The sequence below is a fragment of the Lonchura striata genome, chromosome 4 (genome assembly GCF_050655825.1).
Source record: "Lonchura striata isolate lonStrDom1 chromosome 4, ASM5065582v1, whole genome shotgun sequence".
In the NCBI taxonomy this organism is placed as follows: domain Eukaryota; kingdom Metazoa; phylum Chordata; class Aves; order Passeriformes; family Estrildidae; genus Lonchura; species Lonchura striata.
The window spans coordinates 12,411,615-12,425,468 of NC_140706.1; the positions used below are offsets into that span (position 1 = coordinate 12,411,615).

General features: G+C 36.9%; 1 protein-coding gene across 3 annotated transcripts in view; it reads left to right on the forward strand.

Annotated features, from left to right (window-relative positions):
* JAKMIP1 (janus kinase and microtubule interacting protein 1) overlaps nucleotides 1–13,854 on the forward strand; it is a 144,069-nt gene that overhangs the window by 79,527 nt on the left and 50,688 nt on the right. For all 3 annotated transcript variants that reach the window (XM_077782752.2, XM_085577668.1, XM_077782754.2), the window contains 5 exons: nucleotides 6,361–6,570; nucleotides 7,203–7,322; nucleotides 9,143–9,289; nucleotides 9,907–10,047; nucleotides 13,201–13,260. In XM_077782752.2, the coding sequence (XP_077638878.1) occupies nucleotides 6,361–6,570; nucleotides 7,203–7,322; nucleotides 9,143–9,289; nucleotides 9,907–10,047; nucleotides 13,201–13,260 (678 nt within the window). The remainder of the gene's footprint in view (nucleotides 1–6,360; nucleotides 6,571–7,202; nucleotides 7,323–9,142; nucleotides 9,290–9,906; nucleotides 10,048–13,200; nucleotides 13,261–13,854) is intronic.

A 13,854-nucleotide genomic window follows, 5' to 3' on the forward strand; every position in this document is an offset into this window, starting at 1 on the left:
AATAAAAGGCTAAATCTCTTTTGGTACATCCCTCCTGGTTTGGCCCAGTATCAAGTTAACTTTAATCATTGCAAGCTCTCACTGACCCATATCCAACTTGCCCTACAGGACGCAAAGATCTTTCCTTTTGTCTTTCTATTTTTTCTTTTCTTTCTTCCCATTGCAAAACTGCCAACTTCAATTGGCATCTAACAGGCACTTGAGCTCTCCCAGGGGCAGGACAGTGTATCTTTCTCAGGCAAACTTTATGAGGGTGTCTTGGCTCATTTCTGCAACATGTCAAAAAGTTCCTCTGAGTGGTCTTCCTATCTAGTGTGGTAACAGCTCCCCCAAATTTGGTATCATCTACAAATTTGGGGAAGCAGTGCATTTTATTTCTTCATATGGGCGATTGACATGAAAAATAATAGAAGCAAAAGTTTAATGCTTCACAAATTACCTACTGATGGGAACAGTTTTCTAATAACATTCATGTTCTGCCGCATTGCCATTACTAGGATTTTGCCATTTTGAGATAGTGGAATTTGTATCTTTATGCTACTTACATCCCTGGGGGTGATGCAGAGACATTTGTCTCTGAACATTCTGGAGCAGAGGGACAGTTGGCAGGGGCACTCCCTGGGGCCTGAGGAGAAGGGTGGAGCCTGGCTTTTCTTGATGCTTCACTTGTGCACTGGCACGTGTGCGTGAGTTTTGACTCCTAACCAGTGTCGAATTTTGAGACTGGAAAGCTGAGCTTTGAATCATCCGAGGCAGTCGTGCATGGCTGGGCAGAGCTGCAGCATGCTGCCTCTCAGCCGCTTAACCCCGCGTGCATTTCACACGCAGCTGCTGATATCAAATGGAAAGCTGCTCCCTGGATTTTGCCATCTGTTGGAGACACGTGTTTCAGCTGCATTCCAAGGCTGAGCTAATCTGCAGCAGAGACCCACCACCTCCAGCTTTGTAGGACTGCAAATAATACTTGGCTTTCTGGCCTCTGAAGATTTATGCTTCTTCTCTTAGGAGCTCACAGGGCAGCATTCCAGCCAGATGTTTTTCCCTGAATCAAGCAGATCTAATGAAACCTTTTTCATAGTGCAGGCTCAGCATTTTGTGTTTTTTCATAATATTTTCTAATAAGTGAAAGGTCACAAATTTGACTTTTATATCTCCTTATAAAATTTGCAACAGTATTTAAAACTCACAAAAGTTACATATGGTGTAGCACCCAGTAAAAAAAAAAAAAATCTAAAGTTTGTATTACTTAGTTTTGCTACATTTTTATCTTTTTGACTTCTTGTTCATTAGTTCTGTCAATGAACGCTTGGTATAGGTAATAGGAAAAATCCAGTAGTAGTGGTTGTACCTCACTTTTGAGAAAGATGTGAGAAACCTCTTATCAATAAGTTCTGGAATTTTCTGTCCATGCGGTGTTTCTTGTATAATTTATCAAAACTAATGAGATTTACACACTTCATAAAAATATGTGGGAAAAGCTACTAAAAAGGAGGAAATTATTGACTGTTGCTGTAGAAAAATTACACATGAAATTAAGAATAAACCCTATCCATTCTGTCTGTGACCCTTATTATTCCACTGAATGGTTGGCATCTCTTGTCCTTTTTCACCCTAAGTGTCCCAAATAGGCAGCAAACATTTATTTGAATTGCTGACCATGTCTGTTGTAGGGAATACTGTACACAGCTCTGGAATATTTTAATTCTTTTCTCCACATGGGCTTTTAGCAAGGGACATTGTTGTTAGGTCTTAGTGTCCCTTTATCAATATAAAAGATGTTAAGTCTTTTTTGTTTAATCTTTACCTGTTTTTTTTTTTTTTTTTTCTGAGTAGCATCCATTTTCTTTTTGTTCTTCATAGTAACCAGAAATCTCTCTGTCATGATAGTCCTATTTTCAGTGTCAGGCACTAAGTATAAAGGCTAATTAAATTTCTACTAGAGAAGAGCACTGTAGAATTTTGTTCTGCAGTTGGCCAGGAGATAACTTTGACAAGGATGGGTAAAGAAGAAGGTCTTACACTTGGCAATGCAGCAGCTGGCTTTTTCCACTTTGGAAACTGAGTATGTCATTGCCTTGATAGATGTGGTTTTTAATTCCCTGGGAATTTCTCTTTCAACTTCATGAGAGAGTAAAGTTCCCCCAAAGGTCTCTGACTTTCTTTCACTGCAGCCATTGAAGTATGGCATAATTGGCAGGGGATGCTTTTTCTAATGACTGGCTTGGGTCTCTTTCATGTTTGATAAATATTGTTAAAAGACTCGTTTCTGCTCATTTCTCTTAGCTGTGAGGGGGCAGTTAGATACATATTCTTAGGAACCTGGGTAATTCTGACACAGGCTGTAAATATTAGCTCTTCATTGACATAAGACAATGGTGTCTGTGTTCAGTAACTAACATTTGACAGCACAAAACCCCTGAAGAAATTATATTTAAAAATCTCTAATTTTAACCAAGAGCTCCAGAGTTACTTATGCTACTCAAAGTGATTTCTCAGTAATTTGCCTCTGCAGCTGCTTGTGAATGATCTTATTTTCTTTAAATCCTCTTTCAGAGGGTATTTCTGCTACTTTTCTTCTCAAGGCCTATAATTGAAAATACATTCTAACCTCATGTTGCTCCACTGTCTTCCTACCACAGACTTTTTGTACTGACTTGTACCACCCTTAAATGCATAAAGAAAAAGAATCACTGTTCTAAAGTACTTTAAAATCCATGCAAAAGAGAATAGAAAAGAGTTCATGTGACCCTTGTTTGCTTGGTAGCTGCAAAAAGTGGGAAAATTTGTTTTCAACTGAGAACAAATTTGAAACCTAAACAACACTTGGAAGGAATTTCTGGGATTATGTATTTGATTTATACAATATGTATGAGCATGATTGGGATGTCATTGTGCTAACGTGTTGGTAGAAGAGATGCTATCTATCTTCTGTATCTTATTGAGAGGTCTCAGATGAGTTGCAGAACAGGCAGGGATCCATGAAAGCAGTGGTGGGAGTTAATGCATGCAGGTTCCAGCTGTCACATGTTGGTCCTTCAAGTACAACGGCATGGTAGAAAACATGAAAACAATTCTTAATCTGATCTGCTGAAGGGTTTCTGTGCCTGAAAGCTTTCTTATGAAATCAGTCACTTAGTCTAATAAAAAATACTCCTTCTCTTTAAGACCATGTAGATTCTTAGAGAGTCTTGGCTATGACAGCATTGCTTCCACAACCTGTGATGGATTAAAGTACAAGCAGCAGGGAAATTGGATTAATCCATTTTAATTTTTATTTGCCTAATGGAAGATATGCTTCTCCCCACTAAAATAGAAACCATAATACATATATCTAAAATACATACCTAATTCATGCCTAATTACATTAGTTAGTTGGCCTTTATGCTGCCAACTTTTTTTCCTTCATGTAACAAATTGTGGCTCCAGTGGTTCTCCAGTTGGACAGAACTGACATGGAGACTTTGAGTTTTTACAACTATTATAATACTAGGCTAAACTAATGTCTTCTTCTATGGCAGCTTTTGTTCAGTTTCAACCTAAACCATCTCTCTCTTTGTCCTGCTCATGTGACTCCTCTTTCATTGCCTCCTGGGCCCCTGACGTACCATCTCTTCCAAATGGAACTGAGGGAGGTTGCATTACTGTAAAATACTTCTCTTCCTTTTTTTTTTTTTCCCACTCTGGACCAATTTGTGCTCTCTGTTAAGAAAACAGGCAAGGAAGATGAACAAATTTTCTCTGCACCATGCAGGGCTGAAAAACATAGTAAGTCTTTGGGTGAGATTGCAGTAGAGGTAAGAAAATTGAGACATTAACTAGGTCAATGCAGTTACATTGGATGAACAAAGGGTAAAACCATTCCCTTGAAGAGACAGCACAATTATAGTGACTCCCATGCTTCTGAAGCACAATTTGGAGGCATTCTTGTTGCAGGTCTAATCATCTTTATCAATTTGTGGTAAGGCAGTTGCTTAGAAATTCTTTGGTCTGATGGTTTGTGCTTATTAAAACCCAAGTGCCATTGCAAAGTTGTGTGTATTTGTGTGTGTGTGCACAGTTTTACACGAGTAAGAGGTTCTGTAGTGCATACCTGTAACTTTAAATAGAAACCCAATAAAAAGGGATCTTCAGTCATTGCTATTTTATTATATTAGTGTTTCAAAGACTTAATGCTTGACTTAAACATGGGGCATTTGTTGTTATCTGAAAGATTCACCACGTGTAGATTTTTGTGGTAGGAAAAAGAGTTACTAGGAAAAGCAGAGGAGAATTATGCCTTCCCTTAGCCCTCACCTCAAAACTATGCTTTTTCATGGCTTTCCTTCCCAATTTATGTGAGCTTGTGTGCTTTATCAATGGAAGTGTGAGAGGAGGGTGATGTGGGTGTGACTGCACTGGCCACATCTGTTTCAAAGGATCAGTTCTGCCTCAGTTCAGCAAGTACCAAGACTGTTGCTTTTCTTTTTTCTTCCAACTTTAAGCCTATGTCATTGCATTTACCATGAAGTTGTGAGAACAGGAAGAGTATGAAATACACTACTAATTTAGTACATTGAATTAGGGCTTCATATGTAAGCCTGGGTCCTCTTATTGACTGTGTTCCTTGCCTGGGCAGATTTCTGTGTCAGTTATGTGGATATTCAGTGTGAACACCTGTGTAATTGAAAGCTAAACTGTCCACAGTATTTGGTTACATGACATTTTTTCCTCCCAAGGGCTCTGTTATAGATCAGTGTGCCTGACAGATAGCATTCAGTAAATGAGGCAGCTGCTTAATTTTTGTCATTGCTGTTCATTGCACAGTCCCTCTGCAATCCTGCATGTTGCAAATTCTTCCATTAGTAAAAACTGCATTCTTTCTTGCAAGTGCTTTTCTGGTATACTTAGAAATCTCACAAACGTAAGTTGACATGCTGGGAAGTATTGTTTTTATTTTCTGTATGAGGAGTTGGGACACAGCAACTTTTCTAAATCAGGGAAGAAATCTCCATCTGAACCAATCTTTGTCAGTTCCAGTTAGAACTTTAGAGTAGTCTAGACCAGGTTATTCACTTCAAATCTGACCTTTTTATCTTTGATCATAGTTCAGCCAAGCCATCTCCTGCCAGTCAAGTTCTTTACACAAACTAATTTCACGTGCTTTGTAGACTGGGAAAGGATTAAGACAAGAATCCTGAAGAAGCAAATTGCTTCCGATCATGTAATCTCATTTTGTTTAATCCTGTAAATCATTTTGATGGAACTATAAATTACTTCTAGTATGTATTTTTTTCTTTTCCCTCTTTTTTCTTGAGGTGTAACTTGACATAAAGGACTTCTATGGATGTAAGACTATAATAAACAACAAATGTATGATTTGACTACTTCATTATTTTTTTTTGCAAAATAAAAATTTACTTCCAAAATTCCATGCATTTGTGTTGGCCAAGAAAGCAGCTTTCTAAACTGGAGGAGATAACAGCACAGTTCCAATAAATATATTGTTAATGGTTAATGTTCTTGTTAAGAAATCTGTCTCTATAGTAACTGCTGCAGATTGTCACTTCCTCTAGCATTTGGAATAGTACCAAAGTGAATTTAACACTGATGCTGCGAGGGACAAATCCTGTGAGAGCTGCAGTAGATCACTGCAAGCAGTGTGCTTTATTTGGTATGGAGATGTGTGAACACACAGTTCAGTAACCAGAGAGGGTGTTTAAGAACTCTTTCTTCCTACCCTTTATTCTAATGGTCTGTGTGCACTTACTTTTTTACTTCTACACAAAGACTAATCCTTATTTGAATCTTATAACAAGGCACATAAAATACATAGGTATGCTTAAGATTTTAAGTTTAAATATTGTGCATGTATATGCTACTAATATTAAATGTCTGTGAAGAGATTCACCACATATGACATTCACTAATAAAGAGGGAGTCAACATGGGGCAAATGTCTGTGGCTCAAGCTTTGAAACAAAGCCCAGGTGAGTTTTAAAGGCTGTGTTTGTCTTCTCTTGTACTAGTTGTGTTTCTTTGCTGAAACATAGTGAAAGCAGATTTTTCTTCTCTGTATAGAAGTGTGTATCCTCAGGTTAAGTGGATGTTTTCAGTGGCTATGTATTCTGTTTCACTGCATGTTTGCATCCAGTTTTGTTTGTCTCTTGAGAGACAAGGAAACTCTTGATCAAGTGAAGGCTGAACCTTTTTTAAGGGAGAAAAAGCCTCCAGAGAAGATTTATTTTCTTTTTGCCAGACACAGTTTCAGTGCTGGTGTAATTCTGAGAGAAACAGAACTTTGTTTTTGCAAATTTGTATGTTTGCATGCTGTGAGCACTTGGGGATGTTACGGAAACTTCCTTCATTCATTATTTCTTTCTAGATGGACGAGATAAAAGGCAAAGACAGGGTGATTCTGGCTCTGGAGAAGGACCTTGGTGTCCAGGCAGGCCATACACAGAAACTGCTCCTTCAGAAAGAAGCTTTGGATGAGCAGCTTGTCCAAGTGAAGGAGGCAGAACGGTACCACAGTAGTCCTAAGAGGGAGCTTCCTGCAGGAGTGGGAGATATCAGTGAACTGATGGGAAGTCCGGTAAGAAAATGGTGTTTTCTCTGAAGTTCAGCTCTGGAAAACTGCCTGGATATTCCCATTGGTTTTGTGGTTACTGCTAGGACCAGTTAATGGTAAATGGCCTGGTGCTGCACTGTGTTGTTTTACTGATGATTTAAAAACTCCTTGGTCCTCTTAAATTGCAAAGAATATTGAGAAAATATAGAACTTCCAGAATTTACACTGTAATCTTGATCTATGAACCTCAGTATTTTCTCACTATTTCATTAATTAGGAACACTTTAACCATTAGAAAATAGGTACTATACTTCTCAAAAACAGAGCCATGTGATTTTAATCTTTGCACTAGAACTGTTTTAGCTTAGAGAGTAAGAAATCTGGTGAGAAGTAACCTGCTATATATTAAATATTATTTACCTCAATGGTTTTTTAATTGTTAAACTGTACATGCATTTCACAAGATGCTGTTCATGAAGCATTTTCCCAGGATATTATCTAGTATTTCAGTTAATTATAGTAAGTTTTCTGGATACTGATGTATGAGTCTGTTTTAAACTTACACAATACAGTTGCTAAGCTATGATATTAAACTATGGACAGTAAAATATTTTTTAAAAGGTAATTTTATAAATCTATATGTTTTTGATGTAAAGGAGCAGCATCTGGATGAACGAGATGTGCGGAGATTTCAGTTAAAAATCGCTGAACTGAATGCTGTAATAAGAAAGCTGGAAGACAGAAATACTCTCCTAGCAGATGAAAGAAATGAACTGGTAAATTAATTAGTAATAACACAGATGGTGACTGGGAGGGCATCTTTATGGCAAAAGATTTAATGGTGGAAAGTCAGTGTTATAAATAATTTACGAATTAGTCCTGGTTGGCCTCAGTCAATTATATCTAAATGTAACAGAGATTTCTACAGAAATTAATCTTGTGACCATAGAAGACATGGATGGAATCCACAAAAATAAAAATTTACAGATTTGTTTTGAGGTCATAATAAATCAAATTAACTGGTATATTGCCTGTAGCACTATGTACTGATGTTGTGTAAAACATGCATAATCCATGCACTGAAATTGCTGTATCCATCCTTTTGAAATTTGTTTCTGTGACATGCTTATGCTTGCTAGGAATTAAAAAAGCTTTCTTGTGCTAGTGATGAAAAATCTGCCATTTCTCAAGGGAGGTCTCTTAAGTAGGTGAAATTGTCCTAGAAGAGGGATAGTAACTTACACAAAAAAGGATATGACATGAATTTTAAGAATGAATTTCATTAGCCTTTATCACTATTTGATTGCTTGTACTGAGGTTAATGGCAAAACTCCCATTGACTGCAATGGGAGGTGAGTTTCACAATAGGAATTTTTACACATGTTCTTTAATGCCCTAATTCTAGTGGCAGTAGAAAAGATTTTTCATTCTAAAAAGATGGAACCTATATATCTGATTCTAAAATTATGTTGAGGGCTGAAGTGGTGCCATGTGTTAGTCCTGTAGACGAGTGAAACATTGATGTCTTTGTGACACATTGACATCTCCCTCCTTGTTAATCCTTTTTGTGGGCCTGAATAATTCAAAACATCCCTGAAGAATGCTGAAGTATTGCAATGTATTCTTCAGTGTCCCTCTAGATGAAGGGCGTGTGTGACTCAGTCAAGTGCTCTTCTTGATTCTAGATTCAGTGGCATAAGAAATATATTTTGAAAGAGATGTAGAGCAGGTTTTATATTATAAGACAATAGTACACATAAAATCAGTAGTATCAGGAAGGCCATGTGATTAAGAACTGTGAAAAATAATTTTCTCAAGAGTGAAACAGAAAACCAAATACTCAGTGAATTTATCTCAGGAAAACAAATACAATCTCTTTCTTCTTTCCAGATAAAACCTAGCAAATTTAAAAATATTTTGACTGAAAAATAGATTTTTTTTTTCCAAACAAAACAGTTCATGGAGTAAAAACAGTGAAATATTAAATACAAACAAATGCAAGGAAGAGCAGTAATTTGCTTCATGTAATTGTCTAACATCATAAAACCACAGGAGCAAAATTGAGCAGCTTGAAAATGTCAGCAGAATGCTGAGATTGAATCTGTGCCCTCTGGCTGACTTTCTCATTGCTCTAATTATGCATTAAGAGGAGGAAGAGTGTCCTCCTCTTAAGGGATGGCTAAACTGGTGAAAACTACTTGTCTGGAGACCTAGTTGGTCACAAGAATCATAATACAAATGTATCATAGTTACCAAGAATGGCCCAAATGTCCCATAACTGATTAAATATAATATATAAGAAGCTTTTCTATATTGAGATTAGTTTATAAAGAAATCACTATGGATCATCATAACTGTTTGCCAGGAGCAAAATCCAGTGACCAGATTTAGTGTTTTGGCAGACAATGCAAAAATACTACACCTTATTTGTTTGGACTGCTGTAGTTCTTAGGTCAGCAGTGGTATATGTTGGATGCCATTTAGCAGAAGAGCTAAACTGTCTGAATTAAGAAAAGCAAGTGGAAACACACCTATTTTTTCTTTCCTTCATAGGTAAACTAAAGCAAAGCTAACTTTGTTCCTTTGCCATTTGCAGCTGAAACGTTCTCGAGAGACAGAAAGTCAGCTGAAGCCTTTGGTAGAAAAAAATAAGAGGATGAGCAAAAAAAATGATGATATGTTACAATGTATCCAGAGAATGGAAGAGAAAATAAAAAATTTATCGAGGGAAAATGTAGAACTGGTAAGTAACTATCTCTGGTAAGTAATCATCTCCAACATCATATCATGTTATGAGAGCACATTGCACAGAGTTACTTTGAGGTGGAAGGGTTTGTGAGGCTTTTATTCTAACAAACATATCAGTCTCCACAGTGGGATGGTGCAACTGTCAAATGCAGACAATACAGCTGAATACTCATATTCTAAATTCAGAGTGGCATGTGCTTTGTGTTTTATCAGTTCACACAGATTAAGGGAAAGGAGCCCAGATAGATAAAATGTTTTTGCAGGCTGTAAAAAGCTGTGACTAAAAATCAACTTTAATAAATACTGCTTTTATGATCAGAAGTCAGAAGTGAATTTGAGTGCATGCACTATGCTAGATCACTGAGTTCACTTGTCTGCTATTTTTTTTTTCCCAGGCTGTTCTTTTATTCTGTTCTAAAATATCTTATGTGAGAGATTAACACAGAGCCATATAGAGTGTGGAGTTTTTTTTTATTTGAAAGAGGCCTTGTGTTATAGTGGAGTGCACTGATGGGTTCAAAGAATTCTTGGTTGCTCCATCACACATGAGAGTTTTTCTCCTATTGCAGCAAGACACTGTAAAAAATTCTTATTTTTTTTTTATTTTTGTAGAAAGAAAAGTTATCTGCACAGCCAGCACTGAAGAGGCACACATCTTTGAATGATCTCAGCAGCACACGAGAGGAACAAGAAATTGAATTCCTTAGACTGCAAGTCAAAGAACAACAGCATGTTATTGATGATCTCACTGTGGTAATGTTTATGACTGGTATACACATGTGCATGCACACACATCTATAGGCAAGCTAAAGATTTGAGAGGAATGTTTTAACTCCAGTTGTAGTAATGATACTGAAATACTTCTTTGGTGTCAAAGGGATTTTGTTTTTTCTCAGGTAGTGAATGAATTTTTTTGGAATGTGTATGAATCTTTGTATTAAAACTATTTACCTATTATGAGCTGCTTGTGGAAAAAAGTGCATCATCAGCCTTACTTAGAAAACTGGCTGTCAACAAATGAGGAACTTGAGTAAAGGAGACTTTCCAAAACTTCATGTCTAAAATGTGTTGGATGAAAACCCGAGCACTCCCCTGATCTAGAAGTTCTCCAAAAAGAAGGAAACATGGTGGTGTTAATTTCATCTGGCTAAGCATCTCTAGCTGAGCTGGCCATACAAGCTGGATTTAAAAAAGATGGGGAGAACTCTGTGTGGTTCATCAAACCAAGGGTAGCAGCATGGTTTAGGATTAGAATTGCACAGCTGCTGCCCTCTGACTCCAAAAGCTTCTGAAGGTGATGCTCATGGATATTCACAGTGTTTGATCAGGAACCCTTCAAGTTGTGTTTGATGAGGAGTTCTCAAGTGCTGTTAGAGGTCTCCAGTGCTCTTTAGTGCAATTTGTGATAAACCCTTCTGGTGCTGGCAGAAATTACACATAATCTCTGAGAGACCCTTGCCATTCTGGAGCAGCATCTGGAACTTGGGCAGACTCAGACATCTCAAATGGCTCTACTGACTGCTACAAATGGTAAAAAAAAATTAAGAGCCTTCTGTCCAAATAGAAAATTAAACAATTGGATACATCATTGAATATAAAAAGAGAAGCTCTAAAAGGGAAAAACAAGAAGGTCTGTTTTTGCTGTATGTGGAACATTGTCTCAGTTCCTGGCAGTTCCTCTGAGATTTTGACCCAACATTTTTCTCTGAAATCAGTGCCAAAGTTCAATGCCTGTGTGCACTCTCCAGTGTCACAGCATAACAAGCAGTAGGATTTTACTCAGATACTATGATGTAGGGTCTTGTCCACAGAATGATGCTGCTTTAGCTTCCAAATAAAATTGCATAGGTAGGGATGCTGATATGACATTAGATGTGCAGTATATGGCAGATAAAACCTCACTTATATTTCAGTGCAAAGTGGGTATGAAAGGACTCTCTTTTTACTGTTTCAGCTAGTGATATGAGGAAATATATTGTATCCTGACTTTGGTCAAATAATATTAACTTGTGTTTAGTGTGAAAGTAAAATAAATAAATATTTTAAAATATTGTTTCATTTTTGCTTTGTTTCCTATTTACAGATACTATTCCACTTGCAGAAATTATTTAAATTTTTAACTAGGAAACTTCTTTGGTTCCAGCACAAACTAACTGAGCCTTTGCCTTCAATGTGAATGCAGTGGAATTCTGCACACTGTTGCTTTTGAGCTCTTTTCTGTCCCAAACCACACCTCTACAGACTACAAATGTATCATAGTTACCAAGAATGACCCAAATGTCCCATATCTGATTCATATAAAAATCATCAGCTTAACTCCAGCTGAGACCAGTATGATACATGGAAATAAGAGCAGTAGTCTTAGGCAGTAGGGCTGTCTGAACTGATTAACAGTAGGGTAATCAGTGACAGCAGGGTATTTTGAAGTTGAAACCTTGTCAACATGACTTTCTCACAACAGGGTGTTCTGGTTAGTTCTTAAAAGGAAAGCTGTCAAGGTAAACTCAGATGACTGCAAAAGATGCTAAGTGGCTTTTAATTGGCATTATTACTGTTCTGGTAGCTTGATTTATATTGAGGCAGTAAATTAAGCAGTCTTCTTACAAAGAAGACTAGAAACAGGAAGGACTGGGATTTTGGAAGTGTTTGTTCCTTCTGCACTGCATTTGTTTGGATACCTGCTTGGGAGGCAGAATACCCCACTTAAAACAGGAATTGTGCCCTAAGTGGGCATCTGAGAAGAGACCACTCTTTTTTAACAGTATAAAATTCAACTGTCTGTTTTTTTAGCTTAAAATGTTATATTATTCTGCAGCTTGAAATACCTGCACCATTCTACCTTGGCAGTCATTACTTTTTCTTATTTTTCATACCACATGTATTCAAGGTGCTGTGTAAATTGTTATACTTTTCTCAGTTATTTTGCATTTTCCAAAACTTATTTCTTGGAACAATGTGCTGATAAATAATTTTGTTGTGATTTCTGCTGTGGGCTTCCTATGTTTCCAGTTTCTGAACTGAATGCAAAGCAAATAACTGGATAGAATAATACAATGCAGTGAGCAATAACTGCTAAAGAAGGACTTGGAACTGCAATATGTCTTTTAAAAATAGAAGTGCTGCAAACAAAGGTGCAGAGCTAAGGAGAGAATCAGAAAAAAAGAAGACAGAGCACCTGCCTCCTCCTGTGTTGTTGGGGTTTTTTTTTTTTGCTTGCTCCTTCACATTTTTTTCCCTTCTCTTTCTCCTCTTCTTGTTTGGAATTTGAGGCAGTATTCTTGGATTTAGGCGAACATAAATCTTGTATTTGCAGACATGACCTCTTCATGTTATGGTATAGTTTATCATGATCTTGCACCAAAACTGGAGTAGAAAAAAGACAGCAACTAAGTTGACAAAGACTGAGTGCCTTCGGATTTGAGACTTTTGTCCTACAAGGATAAGTCAGATGTAAAAGAGTATCTGCATATGCATGCTTGTATATCAGAATATATCTGATGTAATAACTTTTAATTACTAAGACTGGACTAATTTTTGGCTACTGACCTGCTTCTTCAGGATTGTTGAACGCTGGAGTGACACTTCTGTTTCCATAGTGAGCATCTTGGTAAAGGAGTCAAAAGAACTGTCAGAAATCTGTGCTCAGTATTTAACAAAGCCTTTTCTTGCCAACTTCCCATCAAATGTGTGAAGTACGTGGCTGCAGGTTTGTTTGCTAAAGGCATAAAGCTGCAGTGCAGTGTGGTGTAACATGGTGTTACTCAAAAGGATAAAGACATCGTTGTTAGCTTTACCTAAGGCTTTACCAGAGGCTTAAAGAAAATGTTAATGATATTTCTCTGTGTTAGACATATCTAAGTATAGTTTTAAAACAAACCCATACCAAAATGTTCTCTTTCCTTCTAGGAAAGAGAACGGTTATTGCGGTCTAAAAAACAGAGGAGAAAAAGTCTGAAGCCTCCAAAGGTGAGCAAATCTTCGGTTTTTTGTGCATTTCTGCTGCTGTGAACAACACTTCTTTCAAATACTGCCTGAATTTAAAGCTCTGCCTAATGAGAAAAATCCATATAATTCTCCTGCTTACTCTGGTGAGTGCTTAATTTTTTAGGGTAATTCAAGAGTTTTGTACTTCACACAAGTGATGTTGTTTGGGGGTTTGTTTTAAATAAACAGTAAAATTACACTTTTAGCCTAAATATTCAAGTGGCTTGAGGCATAATGATTTAATGGCTTGAAACAATTACATTTTCAAAGGACAAATATTTAGGCAGTTTTAAAGAATATACGCCCTTTAAACTACTTGTACCAACACGGAGCTAAATCACAATTAAAGAATAACTCATGCTGGAGATGTTACTGAAATAATGTTTCTGTATGTGATGTATAAGTAATAATACAATTTCAAGTGTTATGTGTTAATAATTTCTCTGTTTTGGAATACAGGCTTCAAAACAAAAATTCAGATTATAAAAACAGAGAAGTTTTGCTTCAGAAAGTACCCTAAAGTTTCTTGTAATGTGCTAAAAGTAATTTGCTGAATAATGTTTTTTGTGAAGTTAA